Raw genomic sequence first — 22,711 nt, 5'->3', positions numbered from 1 at the left:
CCGGTCGAGGAATTCTAGTCTTTCCTTGCACTGCCTGGCTGCTTCTTCTTTTCCTTCTTATTCCCATCCATTAACATCTCTGTATTTCACTTTTGCTTCTCTATTGTTCTTTCCCTCTTTTTTCTTCTTTTACTCTAGAACTGGAAGGAGGTAAGTGACCACGGTTGCCGCCGAAACGCCAATTCGCTCGCAGCTCCCTAACACACTTTGCTGCTCTTACAGGAATTGCCGGTACCCCCCGAAATATAACCGAGTTCTTTCACACCTTGCGACAACCTGCGATGTCTGCGATCCGGATGATACCTTGATTGTGCCCACGATGGCGTCGAGCAGCCACGACCGCGGCAATCCTGACGACGATGGTCCTCCGCGCCAGTCCATCCCCCTTCAGAATCTCTCACGGCCGGCGGAGATCCCCCTAGCAGAAGATCGTGGCGTAGGGCGCAGGAGCAGCGTGGGGAGCAGATTTTCTCCGAGACGATCTCTTCGAAGACCATCATCATCGCGGAATTATGAGAGGGTCGCAGAAGATTCTCCGATTGAACCATCCGCGGCGGCGACAAACCCACGCTCCTACCCCCTTCGCGAAGAAGATGAGCATTCCATTGAAGACCCCGCAGCATTCGCCTTTGCGTCTGTCGGACTCAGTTTTGGTGATCCTCAGCCTCAGTCTGAACGGCGCAGTCGGGACGAGGGCGGGTCGGAGTTCGATATCATACCGCTAGGCCCCTACAGCTACAATGACCCCGACTACTATTTCTCTCCTACCGATATACGCGAGGATGAAGCCCCATTGACGGCTCAGAGGAACATTCAGCCAATAAGTGGGGTTCACGGTTCTTCGGATGGCGCCCCAGATGACCGAAGCAGTGTACACAACGTCAACTTTGCGACCAGTCGTACGCAGTCGGCGCGGTTAGGCGATGATCTACCACACTTGGAGAACGGAATGGGCCCAAGGGGTCGCGGCAGTAGCGGGGGTACCGAGCGGTCGCGTTCGTTGTCCCCGTCGGCTTCGGGCTCTGCCTTGCAACGCGCGAGTTCGATGATGAAGAATATGTCGCAGCGTGTTGTCAACTTAAGTAACGAACCAGAAGTCGTCGAGCAATCAATACAGAGGGAAGAATCCTACAAGAATGCGCGCTTGGACAAGCCCCCAACACTGCCTAATCTAGCGGACTATGCTCATGATGCACCGTCTAGCAGCTCTCAAGCCGGCGGCCAAACACCCAATAACAAGCACTCACCATATGCAACGTGGTGGAAGCATAGTAACCCACTGAAAGGGAAATCGCTCGGGCTACTGGGACCAAACAACCCTATCCGGGTGCGCTTATGCGACGTGCTGGTCCATCCATTTACAGAACCCTTCATTCTACTGGTTATTGTAATCCAAATGATCCTCTTGACTATTGACTCAGCCAAGTCAGTGGATGATGATCCCCGCCCTCAAAATTGGGGACAACGGCCTCTTGATTATTGCTATCTTGTTATCTTCGTGATCTATACTTTTGAGCAAACAGCCAAAATACTGGTATCGGGTCTCATAATAAACCCGGCTGAGTACAGTACTCTGGATCGCAGCCTCGGTTTCAAGAATGCAGTGGTTGAGAAGGGGAAAAGTCTAATCACGCCCCAACGGCAATTCTCAATGAAAAAGACTTCAATGTTTCCAACCGAACCGCAGGCCTCTATTATACGAACCTTCACGGGTGGCTTGGATAATCATGAGGTGGAAGAGTTGATCGATGATCCTCTCCAGAGACGACGTGTGAGACTTGCCCATCGTGCGTTCCTCCGTCATTCATTCAACCGGCTCGATTTTGTCGCCGTGGCTGCATACTGGGTCTCTTTTGTCCTTCAGATTTCCGGGGTCGAGTCTCGCCAACAGCTGTATGTCTTCAGTATGCTAAGTTGTCTTCGGCTCCTGCGCCTTCTATCGCTCACGAACGGTACTTCCGTAATTCTTCGGAGTCTCAAGAAAGCTGCACCCTTACTTGTTCACGTTGGCTTCCTCGTATCCTTTTTCTGGCTTCTTTTTGCCATTGTCGGTATTCAGAGTTTCAAATCAAGTTTACTGAGAAATTGTGTCTGGATAGGCCAAGACGGACAAGAAAACTATACTCAGGAGGAACAGTTCTGTGGCGGCTGGCTACACGAAAACGGGACGCAAATGCCATGGATCGGGGGTGACGGAACGAATTCTGGACCCAAGGGGTACATTTGCCCTGTAGGCTCGATTTGCATCGAAAAGGAGAATCCAAGCGGCGGTACTGTGAGCTTCGACAATATTTTTAACTCGTTGGAACTCATCTTCGTGATTATGAGCTCGAATACATTCACAGATATCATGTACTATACCGCGAACAGCGACTATCTCGCGTCTGCCCTTTTCTTCGCCGTCGGGATTGTGATTCTCAGCCTGTGGATGGTTAACCTCTTGGTTGCCGTGATTACCCACTCGTTTCAAGTCATTCGCGAAGAGAGCAAACGAAGTGCCTTTGCTGTCCACAATATCGATGAGCCTGATAGGGAAGATTTATCTGCTCGCAAGATTAGCAGCCTCAAACGTCTTTATGACAAGACTGAATGGTTTTGGGTTATCGTCATCGGCTTCGATCTTATTGTACAGGCCCTCCGAAGTGCATCCATGGAGCACGACCGAGAAGAGTTCATAAATACCACTGAGCGCGTTGTCACTTTGGTCTTACTCCTTGAAATTATCCTACGTTTTGCATCGGATTGGCGCATATTTCACACAAGGAAGCGCAACTGGTTCGATTTAGGACTTGCAGTCATTACCTCAATCCTTCAGATTCCTGCGATCCGAGACTCTGGCCGTCCGTATGCCGCCCTCAGTATCTTCCAAATCCTTCGAGTGTATCGCGTCGTCATGGCGTTTTCGATGACAAGGAACCTCATCATGGTTGTTTTCCGCAATGTCGTCGGTTTGTTCAACCTTATCGTCTTCGTGTTTCTGATCACTTACCTAGCTGCTCTCTTTGCGACGCAACTTTTCCGTGGTCAAATTCGTAAAGAGGATGTCGGTGCTACCGCCTCGTTCTCTGATATCTACATTTCGTTCTTGGGAATGTATCAGATTCTGTCTAGTGAAAATTGGACCGACATTCTGTACAGTTCAACTGAGAACACAGCAGGTTTTCATACAGCCTGGATTTCTGCGACATTTCTGATCATGTGGTTCATCCTGGCCAACTTTATTGTTCTGAATATGTTCATTGCTGTCATTCAAGAGAGTTTTGATGTTTCAGAAGATGAGAAACGTCTTCACCAGGTGCGAGCGTTTTTGGAACAAAAGCAGCTCAATGGAACCTCGCAGGGAAATCTGGCGCTTTCGAAGATTTTTATGTTAGGAAGGAATTCGGAACGTTACAAGGATCCTTTGGACCACGGCCCAGCAGCTTTGGAATTGCTCCTAAAGGACGCTGTCGTACACGAGTTCTTAGACGACCAAACCAGCACGCCTGCCGCAGAAAGCGGCCGACGAGAAAGCGCTCCTCTTGATGCCATGGTGGAAGATCCCGCGCAGCCAAGTTTCTTCTCGCGGATGTGGACACGGGTTACAAGTTCTATAATGCGCCGAGAGCCCAATCCATTCTACTCAAAGCTCCAACTTTCGCGAGCATATGAAGAATTGGATCCGAAAACAATGGCCCAGGAGGTTGTGACGGCCGCGGAGCAAAGAAAGCGAGCACAGCGAGACTATCTAGTCAATCATCCGAATTACAACAAGTCACTGTTCCTTTTTAAGCCCAATCATCCCATTCGGAAATTTTGCCAGCGCATCGTGGGCCCTGGCCGTGGGCACCAGCGAGTTGAAGGCGTGAACCCCTACAAGCCAGTTTGGTATGCGTTTTCTGCATTCATTTACGCAGCAATCGTTGCCATGGTTCTTCTTGCGTGCTATACAACGCCAATTTATCAACGAGATTATTTCATTGATAAGAGTAAAGGGAAGTGGTTCGTATACACGGATATGGCTTTTGCGATTCTGTTCACAGCAGAGGCGGTTATTAAGGTCATTGCTGATGGTTTCTTCTGGACACCTAATGCATACTTTCGTGGGTCTTGGGGGTTTATTGACGGTGTTGTCTTGATTACCCTTTGGATCAATGTCGCTAGTTCGTTGAATCAAGATTGGGGTGTTTCGAGGGCTATTGGAGCATTCAAGGCTCTGAGGGCATTGAGACTGTTGAACGTCAGTGATAGCGCTAAGGATACTTTCCATTCGGTTATTGTTGTTGGAGGGTGGAAGGTCATTTCCGCTGCTGCCGTCTCGATGAGTTTCTTGGTCCCATTCGCTATCTATGGGGTCAACCTTTTCAACGGTCAAATGGTCGAGTGCAATGACGATGAATTCGTTGGAGATTTGGCAATTTGCGTTAATGAATTCAAGAATAAACCTTCCAACTGGGAAATCCTGGCACCACGAGCGGCATCTAATTCATGGTTCGATTTCGACAACTTCGGTGATGCACTTTTCATCCTGTTCCAGATTGTGTCCCAAGAAGGCTGGGTTGATGTCCAAGAAAGTGCGATGAAAGTCACTGGGAAGGGTAACCAGCCGCAAGACGGGGCTGCACCGGAGAATGGGATGTTATTTGTGGTGTTCAACTTGCTTGGTGCGGTCTTCGTGTTGACACTCTTTGTGTCTGTGTTTATGCGCAACTACACAGAACAGACGGGAGTGGCCTTCCTGACGGCCGAACAGCGTTCCTGGCTGGAGCTACGGAAGCATCTACGACAAGTATCGCCGTCCAAACGATCGTTCCAGAATGACCGCAGCAAGAGCTGGCGAGTTTGGAGCTATCGCATTGCAGTAAAGAAGCATGGTCGATGGGCGCGATGTGTGACAACCATTCTCCTTCTGCATTTGGCCCTGCTGATCTTAGAATTCCACGATGAGCCACCGATATGGGAAGTTATTAGGCGAATCCTGTTCTTCTGCTTTACGTTCTTTTACATTGCCAATCTTGTCATTCGGATGATCGGGCTCGGCTGGCACCGATTTAGCAGAAGCTCTTGGGATCTTTTTGCAATGCTCGTTGTCCCTGGCACATTTATTACGACGATCCTACAATTTACCATGCCGAACAGTCATGCGATTGACGTTCTGGGCAAACTCTTTCTGGTAGCCATCACTCTCATGCTCATTCCGCGGAACAACCAGCTCGACCAGCTCTTCAAGACGGCAGCTGCGAGTTTGACCGCGATCGGCAATCTCTTGGCCACATGGTTTGTGTTGTTTCTTGCATTCGCAATCGCCATGAATCAAGCATTTGGACTCACCAAGTTTGGTGACGAAGAGGACAACAATATCAACTTCCGAGACATCCCGCGGGCGCTTGTCCTGCTGTTCCGGACGAGTTGTGGTGAGGGGTGGAACGAGCTGATGGAGGATTTCGCGACGATGGAGCCACCGCGGTGCACGTATAGCGAGGATTTCTTCAACGATGACTGTGGTAGTGCGGCATGGGCACGATCGCTGTTCATTGCGTGGAACATTATCAGCATGTATATCTTTGTTTCGCTATTTGTGTCGCTGATCTTCGAGAGTTTCTCGTATGTGTATCAGCGGAGTAGTGGGTTGTACGTGGTCAGTCGGGAGGAAATCCGGAGATTTAAACATGCGTGGGCGACGTTTGATCCGGATGGGGTTGGTTTTATCTCCAAGGAGCAGTTTCCGAGGTTACTTGGGGTATTTCTCATTTTATCTATTGTCTACGGATGGGTGTTAACTGTAACAGGAACTTTCGGGTGTCTTTGACATGCGTATTCATGATGGCGCATATACTATTGGACGCATTCTGGAAAGATGTAGGGTTGATCCTCAGAAATCGCCTCTGGGAAACCGGAGAGTTGTGGATGGTGTGGACCTTGATGCATTGTCGCGGATCCTCAGCCAGATGCCGGTCAAATCAATCCAAACCCGGCGAGAGCGACTCAACACGTTCTATGAAGAGGTACTGGTATCCGCAGACGCGCAGCGTGGGATCTCATTCCACTCGTGTCTGATGATCCTCGCGCATCACAACGTGATCAACGACAGCAAGAGTCTACGGCTCGAAGAATTCCTCCGTCGTCGCGCGCGATTGCAGCGTGTGGAAGAGGCCGTGCAGCGCAACACAGTTGTCGGGTTCTTCGATACACTGTACTGGTCGCGTGAGTTCCGGCGCAAGGTCGATTCGAAGAAATCCGCACGCATGAGCGGGGTACCAACATTCACAGTCCCGGAGATCTTCGTCGACGGTGAATACCACGATGGCAACCCTGACCAACCGGATCTCTCGCGCGATGTCTCAGACAACGTCAGCAGCGACAGCAACTACGGAGGCCGCAACGACAGCGACGAAGACACGCAGCCAATGCTCTCGCCCACATTACCTAGAGGCGACACCAGCCCGACAACCGGTACCGGTCGCCACAATCTCCCACGGATCGACACCGGCCTGGCAGGCCGCATGTCCGCCTCCAACTCGCCAGCAACAGAATGGTCGAGCATCAGTCCATCACTGGTTACGGGACGCGGACGCGCCCATACGACTTCTTCATACGATCCGCCGCCGGGACCTAGTACCGAGGACCCTGGATTAGACACGGAAACGGGAGGAGCTGAGCATTCGCGACAGCATGGCGCGATGAGCGTGAATGATGTTATGCAGTCGTTGGGCAATTCGGCCTGGGGAGAGAGCATCCGGCGGAGTTTTACGCAGCGACGATCGGGAGATCGGGATAGTTGATCTATGTCTAAGGGTGGTGGTATTGGGGGGAGTGATATGGGGGAATGATTAATGGGATTACGATAATTGGTGATAAGACGTGGGATGTCTTCTGTTACTTTTGGCCGGATGTATAGTGTGACAAGACCATTGCATAGCAGCGGCGTTTTTCTTTTTCTTTTTTTTTTTTTTTTTTATATATGTCTTTAGTGTATATTCATGGTATCAATTGAATCTACAATTACCGAATGCATCAGGAAATAAGAAACGTCAACTGTCACAATGGGACCGGGAACGGGCGTGCAGCATTCCAATGTCATCATTCGATTGAAAATCGATCCGGAGAATGAGGGGAATCGTCGAACACCGGCTGTTTGAGCCATATGCGGCGTTGCATTGAGTTTGCTATGTAGATGTCTGCAGACAATGTAATAAAGTATATGCCCTGGTAAAATGAAGGCTGGCCGCATCCGGCGGGTATGAGGCTATACAAAAGACACGGTCCTTGCAGGCACCAAACTCAGTCTGTCGTGCATTGTTATGTTCTGGTATTGTTATTGTCATCGGGACTATAATAATTACAGGAACAGGAATATATAAACGGCGTTTGCTTCGCCTTGTTTCAATTTTCTTTTGGGGGCATCCACTATTTAGTGACTGCTATTGTGTCTAGCGTCGATCTCCATTGCCATTGGCATTTCAACTGTCTCTCTTTTCTCTTTTAACAACACACTCTCTTAATATCACACTCGCTCTCACTTTTTATTTTATTATAAGACTCGTCTTACTGTCCATCTCACTCACTCTATCGAATCAGAACACTTCCGATCGCATCGCGCCCCCGTCCGCTCTCTATCAGCCTATCTGTCAGCCTCGAGATTCGAGATTCGTCATATCAGCTTCACATAACCCAGACGAGTTTCGAATCGCAAGAAATAAACATAAACACCTATCCTACACCAGAATACCACATTATACCGCACCATACCACACTACATACATGCACGCCAAAAAAGCGCCACCCCCCTCCCCCATGGGCCACCTCTCCCTCCACACCTCCTTCTCCTCCTCCCCTCCCAATTCCGCCTCCTACGCCCGCAGCGACTGCTCGACAGTCAGCCCACTAAGCTCAACAACAACATCTCCCGCGTCCTCGCCTACATCGCCGTTTAGACGGCTCTGTCGACAGGCTTGGTTCCCTGCCAGCGATAATAAAATCGATAATTCCTTAATTACAACTACCGGGACAGAAAATAAAGAGCAGAGTCAAAGTCGCAGCCGCAGTCAAAGCCAGGCTTCCTTCCGCCTGAGCCTGAACCACCATCTCAACGCGCTCCGCCGGCCATCTTCATCGCTGCTGTTCTTGCTGCGTCGGCGACCGTCGAAGATCGATCTTGCGCTTAGTGAAGAGCGCGCGCGGTGTGATGAGGATGCGGCTGAGAGGAAGGGGGTGGGATTGTTGGAGCCGAGGCCTGTTGATCCAGCCCCTGCGCCTGTACCTGTCTCTGATATGAGTAGCGGTGATGAGCGGGGATTGGGATCGCGATCGTCGATGCAGAGTTTGAGCGCTGGGTTTTTATCGCCGGTGCTACCGACGTCGTTGCCTGCGCAGCCGCGGTTTGTTATGGGTGGGATTGAGGAGGTTTTGGCGGGGGAAGCTTGATTCTATGTTCTCCTTTGAGATGATGGGTGGTTTCTTGATTTCAATATCTACATGGGTTGGTCTGGTCAATTGCAATTGGTCTGCTGGGTATTGTAGGATGGAGTTTGGTGTGTTTTATTTAATTAGGAATACCAACTATGCAGAATATATGTTCATTACTTATTGAAACCGGTCATTGAAGTATGAAAGTATGAAGCAGATCGATAAATCTCCGATAAACTAGTGATTCGATCCATGGTTCGGCCATGACACGCTATGTACATTCCACTTACACAAAATAGAAAAGAAAAGAAGACATGCTCGGGTATTAGAATTAAATAAATAGCCCAAATGCCCAAGAAAAGAGAAAAAGAAAACAAGAAGATAACCACCAATGACCAGACATGCAACGCCAACAACACAACACCAATACTTAGGAGTAACAAGAAAAAAGGAAAAAAAAAAAACATCACTTCGTACCCTTTCGTTGATTAGGCCATAATTGCCCCCGACAATTCTTCTCCCCGCATAAACACTTAACAGCACTCGGGTCAATTTTCTCTTTTTGACCTTTCGCACCACCCCCAACCCCAGATCCAGATGCAGTAGAGTTAGTACGGACAGCCCCCGGGTTATAATCAAACGTCAACTCTGTATTCGCCGGGATACTCCTCAACGAAAAGAAAGCCAAGTCGTACAATCGCTCGTCACCATGTGTCCGGGAGACAGGCAACATGCGACAGTTGGGGTTACATGAATGGTTCATGAACCGAGCCGGTGAGCCCAATTTTTGGCCGTCCACGACATAGATGTCGTCGTCGTCTATGAGAAAGTCGAGCCCGAAAAGATAAGAATGTCCATGCGTAGAGGCGGCGAGGTCTTCGCGGACGTCGGCGGTTTTCTTGGGGATGACTTCGCCTAGGTAGCAGTCAATGAATTGACCGCGGCGGATGGGGTCGGGGGAGCGGAGGCCTGCTTTATTAGCATTTTGGATTTGAATAGAAATGGCAAGGGGAGTGGGACATACCAAATCCACGATCCCCAGTATGAAAAATCTCCAGCCGCACCGTCCTCCCCTTCTGCACAACACTATTCCAGCATTTCCTCCTACACCCGCACCGCGAACTACACTCATAGATCATCGACGTGCGTTTCATGAAATCCGGCGTCAACACCATCAGCCCCGGCTTATCAGTCGCAGCCCGATACGGCACGATCTTGTCATCCGAATGCTCCTCCTCGGACAGACAAGTACACCGACGCGGATCACACCCGGGTCCACAGTCGCATCCCCCATTGAACGACTCCGGGACGGGCTGCACACCTTTCCGGATTTTGTAAGTGTTGATGAATTCAAAGTTCGCCGCAAAATCAGTTAACATCCGTTCATCGCCGCGTGCCAGTGTCACCGGCGGACCCTGAATCTTAGATAACTTGCGCAAAAACGATTTGGCCAATTGCTGATGTACTGTAGTGTAAGGCTGAGCAGTCAGAATCGGACTCGGTCCTGTCTGGCCTATTTCCAGGGGGATATTACTCCGGTTGTTGTAGTCTTTTTTTATTTTCCTGGCAGGGTAAGCGCCCTTTTGCGCGCGTTTCTCGTAAGCATCAGTTGGGTAGTATTTTTCCGATATACCGGTTAGTTTAAATGATGTGTCGACGCGGGTCCATTCGGAGTTGAGGATTTCTCTTCTTAGTTGCTGGGAGGGCGAAGGGATGACGACACTGATGGCTTTTTGTTGTTGGGTTTCCGGGCTGGGGGTTGGGCCGTTTGAGATTAAGGGTTCTTGTTCTGGGGCTGGGAAGGGTTTTTTGGAGGCATTGGTACTGCTGCTTTTATTACTGTAATTGTAGTTGTTATGGTTGGCTGAGCCATTGACTGCGGGCGAGAAACGATGGGATGACACAGAAGTATCCTCGGAACCTCTATTTTTTCTTTTCAATTGATTTGAGGAGGAGGGAGAGCGATGAGGAAGGTTGGAGAAGAATGAGTGGATGGTTTTTTGTGGTTGATGTTGTTGCTATATCAGGTCAGCTGACTTGGCGCTTAAGTGGTAATGAGTTTGTAAATGATCAGAAGCGGTAAGTGGTAACGCGGAACGGATGAATTGGGTAGAAATGGGCAAGATAACAGGCGGTGGGTATTAAAATTTTAGGGGATGGAATATAAAATTATGGATTGTGAGACGGGGTCGCGGAAATGCGCGGGAAGAATGTATTTCGGGCCAGAGGGCAGAGATGATATAAAAAGCTGTGCAACAAGACCTACCTCATCAGAGTCCGAGTCCCGCGTCAGATCGATTACCATCTTGCCTGCTTGGCCAGTTGAGCCACATGAGCTGCCTGTGGGCGTGGAGCAAGTTAAGAGAAGCTGCCAAGCAGGTGAAGACTGAAGCTCAAGCAAGCTATCACTTCATGCAACAGATTCAATAAAGAAGTCTTTAGAATTATTGAAGGCTGAAATTTCTGGGGTCTGGAGTCCTGGTGAGCTCAGGAGCAGGTGGTGTGGGCTGGGGATGAAGGGCCATTGCCAAAGGGGCAGCTTAGTCAGTGCTGAGTAAGGTAGGTTGATATCAGAAGGGGTCTCAGACAATATGAGGGTCAATATAAAGAAAATCAAGAATCAGTATGCTATCAATTTCAAAATAAATGCAAATGTATTCAAAAAGGCCTCGTAAGACTTGTAGTCAATCTGCTGCGCAGAATGAGTGTATTGGGAGGCAGTTCAAGGAGTGAAAGTTGAGAAATCTGCTGGCAAATGTATATCAAATAGAAGCCAACAAGGCAAGAAAACGTGCGAGAAACACTTAAACAAAACGACTTTTCCCCTTGTCCTTTGCAGCGGATATAAGGGATTCAATCTGGCCAATCAGAAGGCGTATATCTGAACCTCCTATTTTTATGCATTTAACCCTTACAACCAATTCTCTTAATTTTTCTGGACTGGTTGATATAGTTTATAACAACTAAGTCTGAATCGATAGGGTATGGGTTGGCGATTAATCCTGAACTGGTTCTTTTAGCTGGCATGGAATGCGGGGCTGACTCAGCGCTCAGTGGGCGTATAAATACTCGCACCCCAACCCTGGGGTTATAACTTACAACCCCCGGGCCGCTTTGAACGGTTTATCCCTGTTCGGCCCGGGCATAATGGCGGCTCGGGTGCTGCTGTTGGCCATCGGAAATCATAATTACTGCTCTGCAGCACATATCTACAGACCGACATGAATATAATTGGAAATCCTCGCACCCCAGCAGTCCTCAGCCGGCCCGGAGTTGGTTTAGTGAGATGGTATCATGGTGCTGTCACGGCGCTCTACTAGGATAATGGAACATCCAACTCATGGGTTCTACCTAGGTCGCTATCGACGAGAATAATCAACATGAGGAAGGAAGAAAGGAGGTGACGCCGTATTTATCAACAAAGCAAACAACTGCATCTCACGTGATGGCCAGACAACGTGACCTGGCCGTCACAGGTGCATCACCTCCCCAGTGCCGCTCAACTTTTTGACATGGTTGCCTTAACCTGTTGACAAATACTTGACTTAGGGTTTGGTCAATACTATTATCCTACTGGATATTTATTGAAAATGGAGATCATCAGACCCGGAATATCATCGCACTAAGACAAGACAAACCAGGCCGACATAGGGGTCACTCTCAGCCTGTCAAGCGGGTTCATGGTCAATCTTGAATAAAAAAAAATAGGAGTCCTTGCTAGACTGTTTGAATGATCGCATTAACCCGGTTTGAAATCGTGTGATGTCCGGTGGGAGTCAGCTATCTGTCACGGAGCGCTCGCGCTCGCCAGAGGCATGATGTGTTTGACTAATTTGGCCTGTTTGGCTATAGGGCAAGACGAGGTATTTTACAATGGTCCTTGGGAGGTTCTGCATAAAATCGTCCCGATGTTGATCGAGGCGCTGCTGTAAAGATGATGGTAAGCCAGTGTGGTTAATAAGACCTTCGTAACCACGAAGAACGCGGCAACAAAATGCTTGTAACATCATCCCTCAATCTCAGACTGTCGTGTAAAGCGTTTCGTGAATCTCGTACAGATCGATAAATGCACCTTCCGCACGCCGTAGTAGCCAAGAATTCTTCCCGGTTCTCGTTCGTCTAACCATCCAGTGCCAGCGGGTATCATAACCGGCAAACCTTCCATTTTGGCGTTTTGGGTAGACTGTATCTGGGCGCGATTCAAACCCGCCGTTCTGTCTGGCGCTTCCTCTTCCTTGTGCAGGTAATGCGTTTGTGAATCTCATCCGAATATAAGCTCACAGACGCCGCCGATATCAATGAGACGACATATGGGAGAAGATAGATAATAAGACGTGAGTGTAAGCGTTTTGCTGCCTTGTTTCCGATGAGAGCCCAGTATGGCACTGGGAATATCATGGAGACTTAAGCCGTAGATCATGGAGGCCGTCTTTGTTTCTCAGAAGGCTGTAAGGCCACAGCGAACATTATGAGCACGTAGAATAGATAGGCGATGATGTTCTTCGTCTTAAACGGACCAGCTATCAGATAATCATTTACAGCTTCGTTAAAGCATGTGCTTTAATCGGGGAAACCATTGGCCTCGGTTTCGTCTGCCGACATAACACAGGAATTGGCACAAGGACAAAACCAAGACATTCTTAGTCGTATAGCTCATTAATTATATAGCGAAATATGATAAAAGTAGGTTGAAGAAAGATATCTTCGCAGGTCTATAGACCTAGAATATTTAGCCACTTCAACATTGATTCAGACTGTCATCTCTGGACACTATATCCTATAGTGCACTCGTATAATAGAGTAGAGGTTCGTAACGAAGAGTAGATGGAGAAGAGAAGATCCAGTAAGACACAGAGAAGTAGATTTAGAAAAACTGCTAGCCTGTTTTTGGAAGTAGGGCTAAGTGCATTTACCAGTGGAAACCCAAGTGTTTTGAGATCGAAGTGACAGTGAAGCTGACCGCAAGCAAACATTCTGTGCTAAATCGCGAAATCTATGAATTACAAAACAACACTATTAGTCCAATATGTATACACATGGCAAGCAATCCTCGACAATGACAATGAGCAACCAGTCAACGAGGCTGGGGATGCAGCACAAACTGAGTCCTTCGACAACAACAGGACTCAAACCACACGAAATGATAAATTAAATAAGTGACAAGATGACATGCTCATGCAATTCCATCATATATGATGACCGGTTTTCGTATCAGATATGGTTCTACCAAAGTAACACAACAAATGAAAAGTAAATGCAAACAATCTCATGGCTCATACATCCCCCTCCCTCTTTACAGACGTGAACAAATCACAACTTCAATGCATCCAGTATCTTCTTCGCCATCTCCCGGTACTGCCACATTCCACCGGCCACCTTCTTGAATTGAATGCCATGCAGTGAGAACAGCGGCACTTTCACGATGAGGATTTCAAACCGCAGAATCATGTTCTCGCCTGTATCGCTTTGCACTTGCGTCGTTGTCTCGCCGACCACGCGTTCACCGACGTTTTGGTTCCGGGGGGTGACGTATTCGTCGGATTCGGAGTTCGAGACGAAACTGCGGTCTGGGGGGTTTTGCTGCTGTGATCGACGTTGCGTGCGCTCCTCGTGGTTCAAGAGTCCTCCGAGGCTGATACGCCTCCGGTGATTCGAGACCTGGCCTTGGCGATCCGGACTTGGGGGACCGACATCCACCACCTTGTCGAGATCGATGCTTGGGGCATGTCGACAACTGAATCCTCCCTTGATTTCCTGATAGCTCACAGAAAGTTGCTTCAACACTCGAATGATATCCGCCCGGATGACCGGGAGAGGCTTGCTGCTAGTAGTCGATACACTGAAGAGACCCTTGAGGTAGACCGGCTTCGACAAGTCCTCTCCTTCGTTGGCACTTTCCAACGCAGTTCCAGCCCCGGAGATGTCTGCATCCGTCTCCTCCGGCACGTTGGACTCCCGGGCAGCCTCCCGTCTGGCTCTTCGTGCCTGTATACTCTCACGACGGGCATGACCAAGCGACACCGTACGCGTACTATGAGTGCGCATGGGTGCTCTAGATGTCCGTCCTGCAGTGTCATTAACCGCCACATGGTCTGATCCACTGGTTGCAGGCGGTTGCCGCCCGTCCGCGAAGTCTAATGTATCAGCGTCACCACCACGGCGGGCTGCCCTTTGCGCTCGGTTCTCGGCGGAACTGACGCTGGTAGACCTTTCCAGAAACTTGTTGGATCGCGAGGCCTGCTCTGCCGATCCAGGTGCCTTGAGATGATCATTGTGTGCTTGGCTGCCACCAGAATTTGTTGGCGATGGGTCCGCTCGTCGAGCTCTCCTCATGCTGAATCCACGGTGAAGAGGAGAAGCCGAGTCTGCAGGTGGCTGGACGTTCAACGACGGTGTGTGGCTATGTCCGAACTGAGGACGCTCCGTATCACGGCCGCGGTCCTTGGTTCGACGCGTGCTGAATCGTCTCAAGATGCCTGCAGCAGTGCTTTCCTTCTTCGCAGGGGTTCCTGGCTGGGATCCAGGCTGGGCAGACGACGCCTGTCCAGGCTGCGGGCCAAGGTTGAGGTTCTTGACACCATCCCCAAGTTCATCATCACCGTGGGTCCTGGCCCTAGGACGGGATCTGCGACCAGTATCACTCTCCCCGGGGATTTGATACTGGTTGGTATGAGCGGCTTCTGGCGCCGGAAGGTCCGGCATTTGCAGCATGCTGTCACCGGCTCCATGTGGCAGACCAAGAGCACCGGGCTTGGTCTCGGTTCGTTCTCTATCCAGCTTCTCCTTGACTAGATAGTACACCGACAATAACGGACTGTACGCATTCAGAGGATCGCTTCCAAGCTGTACGGCCTCGGCAGAAGGATTCGACAGAGTATCTCTGCTGGCCGAATTCCGCCGTTTGTAAAATTCAAACATCCCCCGCTTCTTTTCCGGCAGACTCGGGGGCGGTTGCTCGCGATAGTTGTTCACGGCATTCTGGTACTCCTCCGACTCGATGACCTTGGTGAGCTGCGTTGTAATGTACTCCGGCGATCCAAAGTCAAATCCTGTCATTTTCTCAATCACATCGGAATCCAATGGGAGCTGCACTGGTTCACGGGTGGGAAGATAGTTTTCTGGCGGGCTGCTGAATCCTTTGTTCATCCAAGGGTGGCTCATGATTTCCGTCAAGCTGGCACGTTGCTTTGGATCCGTGACCAACATGCGTGAAATGATGTGGCGGCACTCTAGACCAGCTCAGTAAGCGCATTTCGGGAATATATGTCGTAAGAGAAGCTTACCGTTAGTGAGTCCCTGTGGGTACTCGACATTACCTTTCTTGATCTTCGCATGCAGCTGCGGCATGCTCTGATCGTCAAAAGGCACCTTTCCGCATACTAAAACATATAAAACAATTCCAAAACTCCATACATCAACCTCGGGTCCGGTATACTGCCTGGCCTGCAGCAGTTCCGGAGCGGCAAAGTAAAGACTGCCACAGAATGTTTTGAGAAGGCTTCTTGGGGAAAACAGATTGCTCAGACCAAAGTCAATGATCTTGATGTCACCCGTTTTGCTGATCAAAATGTTCTCGATCTTGAGATCACGGTGAACAATGCTGTTGCGATGACAGTAGTCCAACGCGCTGGCGATTTGTCGGGCAAACTTGCGGGCCTGCTTTTCTTTGAGTTTGCCATGCGAAATGATATAGTCGAGCATCTGGCCCCCGTTGACGTATTCGAAGAGCATATACCAATGGTAGGTGGTGCGCACGACATCGCGCATGCCACAGATGTACGGATGGCTCACGAGACTAACAATGGCGGATTCACGGGCGGTTCGGATTTCTTTGGAGCGATCGGCCCTTTCCGCCTCACGCGCACTGCGATGCTCTTCGAAGGACTGTCTAGGTACAATCTTGACGGCCGCCTACATTCATGTTAACCTTGCCTCCCGAGCGAAGGAGGATGAACTCACCTGTTCACCGGTTTCCATGTTCTTTGCCAATTTTACTTTTCCCATACTACCAGCACCAATCGTTTTCCCGAGCGCCCACTGGCCGGATGGCGTCGTAATCATGGTGCGACGTTTTGGTGCCGCAGACGCAGCAGAGTGCACTTGCGCACCAGAGCCCGCCTGTGGAGGGCCGGTAGACCCTTCGGCCGTGGCAGCTCCAGCCGTAGCCATGTCGATGCTGTCGCGTTGGTGACCCTGAACGGAAAGGTTGCGCTGGTGTCTCTTCGGGGCGGTATCAGAGTGGTATGCGGCGGCACGTTCCTGGGAACGTTCTCGGGAATAACTGCGACGAGTGGGAGGCGGATGATTTCCTCTAGCGACTTCGGGATCGCGACGAGCTAAATTGTCAAAAACAGCCTTATTGGACGGGGGAGGATGGCGCTCATAGGCCTGTGTTCTAAGTTGGCCAGGGGACTGGAGGTGTTGGGATTGATGGGGCGGCTGGGAAGGCTGGGATGCGGTTGAGGGCCGAACCGCGACACTTCTAGTTCGATGGGGAAGATCGGACGAGGGCGGACCGTTGGTTTGGGGACGAGACGAGGTAGAATGGCTGCGAACAACCGTTGGCGACGCAGATGATGAGGCAGCAGTGGACATCACGAACAGGTAGGACAGATCAAAGAAAAAACAGCTGTACCCTCTTTCACTCTCTACCCCCCGGGGCGAGACGAATCCCCAGCGCACGAGCAGTCAACCAGATCTATTATGGTATATTCCGATCGATCGGTTAGGTTGGTTGAGGAAATGGCGGGAGATAATGTAGAATAAATAGACCAGCCAAGAGAGTCAAGAGGAATAAAAGAACGACTCGGGCAACGGTTGCAGACGGTCGGGGAGCGGGGAGCTGACTAGGTCACGTCAGGCTCAAAGACGTCAATGAGAGTTCTTAGGGGAGAGAGAAAAGAAGAATAGAAGCAAGCAATTGAAAAGAGTAGAAACAGTAAATAAAAAGAGGAAAAGGTGAGACGAGATGGAGAGAAGATGAGAGAAGGTGGTGAGTGAGAGAATAATGAGAAACGAAGCAGATGCGGCTGCGGAGAAACAAAACGGGGCCAGGGGCATGCGTTCTATTTACAGCACTATACAGTAGTATGTATACAGAGGACTTATACAACAGAGGACGACCTTATTTAGAGAAGAGAGAATAAATAGAATCGTGCTGTGGCAGACATTACGATGGACATGTACAGCAGCAGTACAGCAATACAGCAGTACAGCAGAGTAGCACTCGGTACTGTATACTACAGAAGACTGTAGAGACAGCTGACTTGGGCACAAATCGAGCACGAGAAACTGACAGCATATTTCTCATGACTCTTAAAAGTTCTTTTTTTTTCTTTCTTTCTTTCTTTTTGCATTAATGTTTTGTTATGGGTTCTGCTCTGTACGTACTCCGGAGTAGGGTCACTAGCCACATTCATCGTGGCGGTACATTTTCCACGCGGCCTCGTCATTTCATTCTTCTGCAAACAGTTGCGCCAGTGTTTCACTCTCTCAGTCACCTCGATTCCAGCTTGTTTCGGATCGCCTCCCTTAATTTCTGCATATCGCACAGGGTGGGTTGTACCTGTTACACTACTGTGATACCCGTGAGAAGTTTGAAAATTGACGACATGGAATCTCCATCCAGAATGAATCCCCCTAAGCTATAATAAACCATGGCCAGCAAAAGAACCCGCGCAGCCTTCGAGGAAGACCTCCAAGCCCACCAATCCCCTTACGCCTTCTATGGAACGCCCCTCCCCCCACTCGACCCCAACGTGCGCGACGATGGATCCTACATGCCGATCTGGAAACAGGAAGTAACCGATGACCGGGGAAGGAAACGCTTGCATGGCGCCTTCACCGGTGGTTTCAGCGCCGGGTGAGCTCACGATCCATCCTTCGCATGGAACAGCGACACTAAAAAGTGCTTCTTGCTCAGGTACTTCAACACCGTCAGGTCCAAGGAAGGATGGACCCCTGCGACATTTGTATCTTCGCGACAGAATCGGGCTAAAGATGCGAAACCGCAACAACGGGCGGAGGATTTTATGGATGAGGAGGACCTGCGTGAAGCTGAGGAGGCGAGGGAGCTTCAGACGAGCAGTGATTTTGCGGGGTTTGGGTCTACGGATGCCGATACTATGCGCCGTGCGGGATTGATGGATCTCCTCAAGACGGGTGGCGAGACTATGGGTGTCAAACTGATGAAAAGGATGGGATGGCGGGAGGGCCAAGGCATCGGCCCCAAAGTGCGACGGAGAGCCGATCTCGGTGACCGTGCTGCGCAGAGCAACGAGATGTACCTTTTCGCACCGGACAATCCGCCCATGATAGCCTTCGTCCAGAAAAACGATCACAAGGGATTAGGGTTCGAAGGAGAAGCTCGCCTGGACGAGTCGCATGGCCCTGGGGGGAAGGACTCGGAAGATGAAGATTCGGATCCGTTCTTTGGGCGGCGACTAGAGGCCCCTGGGAAGCAAAAGCCGTCCAAGCCAGAGGAGCCACGTCGCGGCGCATTTGGTGTCGGTGTCTTGAACGATACTGGATCGGATGACGAGGACCCCTACTCTATGGGTCCACAGATTTCCTACAACCGTGTCATCGGAGGGGACAAAAAGAAGAAAAAAAAGCAAAGAGAGAAAGCCGGGTTAAGATCGGCCGCTGGTTCAGCATCCAACCCTCTCGTGAGCACCAAGCCAGTGTTCATTTCCAAGAAAGCCATGGCATCCAGGAATCCTGGCCGCTTCAGGAAATGCCACGATGGCCGTTTACCCTTGGATGGATTTGTACTTGCAGACCTGGCTAGTCTCTCTATCTCGTCCCAGGAGAAACGATATGCACCCGAGGCCCCTTCGGATTGGAAACCCAGCAAAGCTCTGTCGCAAGAGAGGGATACTACCAACTACGTTTCTACGGCAGACGCTGCCAAATCCTCATCGCTTGATCCTACATCTCGAGCTGCGCTTTTAGGGGAGGCGCAATTACCTTCAAAATCCATCTTCGACTGGATGACTCCTGAAGCCCGAGAGAGGATAGCGAAGTTAACCGGGAAAACGAACCTACCGCCAGCTCTAGGCGAAAAAGCACCTAAAGGCTACGAAATGTCAGAACCCCAGAAACGACAAGATCTCTGGGATCTGGTTCCAAAGCTAGATAAGCAGCTGGCCGTCCAAGCATTGACCCGTGCAGTCAGCGGATGGATACCCTACTCAGGGGATCCCGACAAACGCGTCCGTTACCAGTCATTCCTCGAGGTACGTGCTGGACGCCGTGACACACTTCCCGAACGAGTTCCCGGCTCAACGACCGACGAGTGGGCTTCCGAGTTACGCGAGTTCGCTCGAGCCGCAGAAGTCTTTAAACCAGTGAGCGGGGTTATGGCATCGCGGTTCACATCCGCGTCGTCCGGCCCTAAAGGCTCGTCAGACGAAGCGGAATCGTCTTCAGATAACCCGCTACTCAGCAAACCTGCTGAAAAGCCCGAAGATCCTGCTGTAGCGGCTGCCAAAATTGGCATGTTTGGTCCGATGACCAGGAGCACCATCTCATTCCATCCAGGCCGTTTATTGTGCAAACGGTTCAATGTGAAACCGCCTTCTAATGTGCAGCAAGACCCTGAGGAACAGCAGCGGCCGGGAGGCGCACCTTTCGCTGCTGGTGACCGTTTCCAGTCCGCGGGTTATCAAGCTCCTGCAAATGCCGGTCCGAAGCAGTTGGTTTCACGGGACGTTCTGAACCAGCTAATGGTGGATAGCGGTCGAGCAGAAATGGGTACTGAGACTGCAAGAGAGCATGTAGTTGTGGAGCCAGAACGGAATGAAGCTCTGGAAGCTGAACGGCCAGGAGAGACGGTTTTCAAGGCAATATTTGGGAGTGACGATGAAGATGAAGATGAAGAGATGGAGTAGCTTCCGTCTTGTAATGTTACACTGTATAGCTTCGGAACAACTATATGTGGATGTGATACTCGGCACTAAACGAGCTTGTTTAATGGAGCAAAGCTTATCATGTGACAAGTCACGCGTAACCGTTGCGTACCAGTAACAATCGGTACCATATCGTATGGTATTCGTACATACCGTACGATACTGGAGATTTGGCATATTTCATAGTACCATGTGAACTCAAAGACTTTGCCTCGAGTCAATGCGTTTCATAATTTTTTTCTATGGTTGACTGTCGATCGGGATTCAATTCCTCTTTATTTTCCCTTCCTTTCTACCAGGTCTTCTCTTTCACTCACTTTGCAGGGGTGAACTGCAAGGATCGCTGCCCGGGGCTTACTTACATCTGCTACATACGTAATGGCGTCCTAATCCTCGTTCGTCTTCCCCTCATCGCACCACCTCCTTGAACTCTTTCTTGTCTATTTCTCGGGTCATTCTCACGCATTCCTCTTGGGTTAACTCACTTTCCTCTGGCTGATGGAGTCTCGTTGTTGGCTTCTACAAGATGGTAAGTCCATAGTTCACCTGTTACTGCCTGACCGTCTTGGCTTTCGTTAGACGAACTCGTGGGTTGGTGGTTATCATTACCATAGCTCTTCCTGCACGGAAGATTCTCCCGTTTGTCGCAGCTCCACCTCGAGACTCTGACAGCCCTGGCCGATCTGTCTATGATTTTGCCCAGCCTTTATCTATTTCAATATGCAATGGTTTAGAATTTAACGGAAATCGTGTAGGGTTGTTGCTTCTCTTTGCTGTCGCGTGACAGTAACCAGCCGCCACATACGATTGCGACAGGATGTATCACCACCACCGAAGCGCACCAACAACGACAACAGCAGCAACAACAACAACAACAATGTACAGACGCTTCGCCTACGCCCGAGGTTCACGCTGCCACAACTTCCACAATTATATCCAACACCTCCGCCTCGCAAATCGCCAGGCCGACGACTCGCCGCCGCGGGCCGCCGGTAAACCAGTTCCCCCTGAGTGAGCACTTCAATGCGCCGATCCGCCCGCATGTCTGGTACAGCAAGCGTCGGGCGTGGACGCGCGCTCAACTGGACCAGGAGCGGCAAGAGTTCTTTGAGACAAGGGTGACGGGGCGGTCGGAGATATGGGCTGCTCTAGCGGCTGCGCTTACGTTCATGCGAGAGAATAACGATCTTGCGACGGCGCAGAGTATCATTGATGCTGCTGGTATTACTGTTCCCACGGGTGATGTCTGTCAAGGGTGTTATGATGAACAAGGTGCGCTGTACCGATTGCCGCAGTGTATTGTGAGCGATCCGGAGAATATGGTACAGGCGGATCGTGCGGATGATTACTCCGACGTGGACGATGATGAAATGTCCAAGTTGGCCGATGACGATGCATCAGGCGATGAGCTTATTTCAGATGATCTTGAGAAACGTCGGGATGAGAAGGGCAAGACCAGTGAGCGGGACCTTATCAGTGTGAGAGCTCGACTTAGCGACAGGGGTGGGTTAGACCTTGTCGTGTCTGTTGGGAAAAATCGAAGTGTTGGTTTCATTGCACGCAAGATTCGACAGGAAGCAGATGTATGTTCCAGGTTCCCCTTGTTCCAGTGACAAGAATAGATTGGGCTGACACTTGTTTGCTATCGTGCAGATCGGCCAGCATCAAACAGTCAGGATTGCATATCTAGGCAAAGTTCTTAGAGGCCACACATCATTACCGGACCAGGGTTGGGAGCCGGGCCATGTCATCAATGTGTTCATCGCTCCTGGACCCTCTGCGTCGTAACGGCTGGTCCCATTCCTGAAAATACTCGATTAATGCCTCTACGTTCTCTTCTTTCCTAATCATTAGCGATGGCACTGTGTTCCGGCGTTTATTGTCTCTGGATTTGCATAATACCCCCATCATGCGGTCTTCTTGTTTTGATTCATTCTTTTGCTATTTTGTGCCTCTTATCTATATACTCGGTGTCATTTACCTTTCTAGCACTTACTATTCCGTTTTCCTGTTTCATTATTGAGGACAAGCATACAAACCGTAGTTTCTATAGGACATGAAAATCTCGATCCTCAAATAGCAAATGGCTAGACCCCAGGATACCTCTGATCTACCTCAATGTCTCCACCCATCTACGCATACATGCACCCCGTGGTCCGTCTCCGTAAAGATATATATATATTTCCAGTGTATCTAGACGAAATGTATCTGGAACATCCAAACTGAATAATCGGTAACTCAGCACTCCATCTCTACTCGTATTTGGAAAAGAGAAAAGAATGAAAAAAAGGAGGGTGACCCTACTGCATCGGAGTAAAGTGGAAAAAATTAAACAAAAAAAAAGAATGCATCGTCCGTGAATCGAACACGGGCCTCGTCGATGGCAACGACGAATTCTACCACTAGACCAACGATGC

General features: G+C 50.0%; 6 protein-coding genes and 1 non-coding gene across 7 annotated transcripts; 4 read left to right on the top strand and 3 right to left on the bottom strand.

Moving 5' to 3' along the window:
• Positions 1 to 79: 79 nt before the first annotated feature.
• On the top strand, positions 80 to 6,912 carry cch1 (calcium channel protein CCH1). The gene is made up of 3 exons (XM_040785449.1): positions 80 to 150; positions 223 to 5,719; positions 5,769 to 6,912. The coding sequence occupies exons 2-3, from the start codon at positions 320 to 322 to the stop codon at positions 6,759 to 6,761; spliced, it is 6,393 nt and encodes a 2,130-aa protein (XP_040639046.1). The 5' UTR covers positions 80 to 150; positions 223 to 319; the 3' UTR covers positions 6,762 to 6,912.
• An 828-nt stretch (positions 6,913 to 7,740) lies between these two features.
• Positions 7,741 to 8,403, top strand: EURHEDRAFT_402551 (uncharacterized protein; the record flags this gene model as incomplete). The annotated part of the gene is made up of 1 exon (XM_040780148.1): positions 7,741 to 8,403. The coding sequence occupies one exon, from the start codon at positions 7,741 to 7,743 to the stop codon at positions 8,401 to 8,403; it is 663 nt and encodes a 220-aa protein (XP_040639045.1).
• A 239-nt stretch (positions 8,404 to 8,642) lies between these two features.
• Positions 8,643 to 10,690, bottom strand: clrD (histone-lysine N-methyltransferase Clr4; the record flags this gene model as incomplete). Its single annotated transcript, XM_040779674.1, has 3 exons — positions 8,643 to 9,354; positions 9,410 to 10,403; positions 10,652 to 10,690. 3 exons carry the CDS (start codon positions 10,688 to 10,690, stop codon positions 8,852 to 8,854), a joined length of 1,536 nt encoding a protein of 511 aa, XP_040639044.1. The 3' UTR covers positions 8,643 to 8,851.
• A 3,005-nt stretch (positions 10,691 to 13,695) lies between these two features.
• Positions 13,696 to 16,980, bottom strand: kin1 (putative serine/threonine protein kinase Kin1; the record flags this gene model as incomplete). The annotated part of the gene is made up of 3 exons (XM_040784298.1): positions 13,696 to 15,614; positions 15,669 to 16,296; positions 16,345 to 16,980. The coding sequence occupies 3 exons, from the start codon at positions 16,978 to 16,980 to the stop codon at positions 13,696 to 13,698; spliced, it is 3,183 nt and encodes a 1,060-aa protein (XP_040639043.1).
• An 851-nt stretch (positions 16,981 to 17,831) lies between these two features.
• On the top strand, positions 17,832 to 20,380 carry EURHEDRAFT_412168 (putative G-patch domain protein). Its single transcript, XM_040781833.1, has 3 exons — positions 17,832 to 17,939; positions 18,014 to 18,247; positions 18,308 to 20,380. Exons 2-3 carry the CDS (start codon positions 18,042 to 18,044, stop codon positions 20,274 to 20,276), a joined length of 2,175 nt encoding a protein of 724 aa, XP_040639042.1. The 5' UTR covers positions 17,832 to 17,939; positions 18,014 to 18,041; the 3' UTR covers positions 20,277 to 20,380.
• Positions 20,381 to 20,525: 145 nt separating this feature from the next.
• Positions 20,526 to 22,405, top strand: EURHEDRAFT_412166 (uncharacterized protein). Its single transcript, XM_040781832.1, has 3 exons — positions 20,526 to 20,823; positions 21,050 to 21,877; positions 21,948 to 22,405. The coding sequence occupies exons 1-3, from the start codon at positions 20,821 to 20,823 to the stop codon at positions 22,080 to 22,082; spliced, it is 966 nt and encodes a 321-aa protein (XP_040639041.1). The 5' UTR covers positions 20,526 to 20,820; the 3' UTR covers positions 22,083 to 22,405.
• A 235-nt stretch (positions 22,406 to 22,640) lies between these two features.
• On the bottom strand, positions 22,641 to 22,711 carry EURHEDRAFT_t77. The gene has a single exon. It is a non-coding gene; the product is annotated as a tRNA-Gly (tRNA).

The sequence above is a fragment of the Aspergillus ruber genome (genome assembly GCF_000600275.1).
Source record: "Aspergillus ruber CBS 135680 unplaced genomic scaffold scaffold00012, whole genome shotgun sequence".
NCBI lineage: Eukaryota > Fungi > Ascomycota > Eurotiomycetes > Eurotiales > Aspergillaceae > Aspergillus > Aspergillus ruber.
Note: the sequence above shows the minus strand (reverse complement) of the source record. Positions and strands in the feature narration are given on the sequence as shown.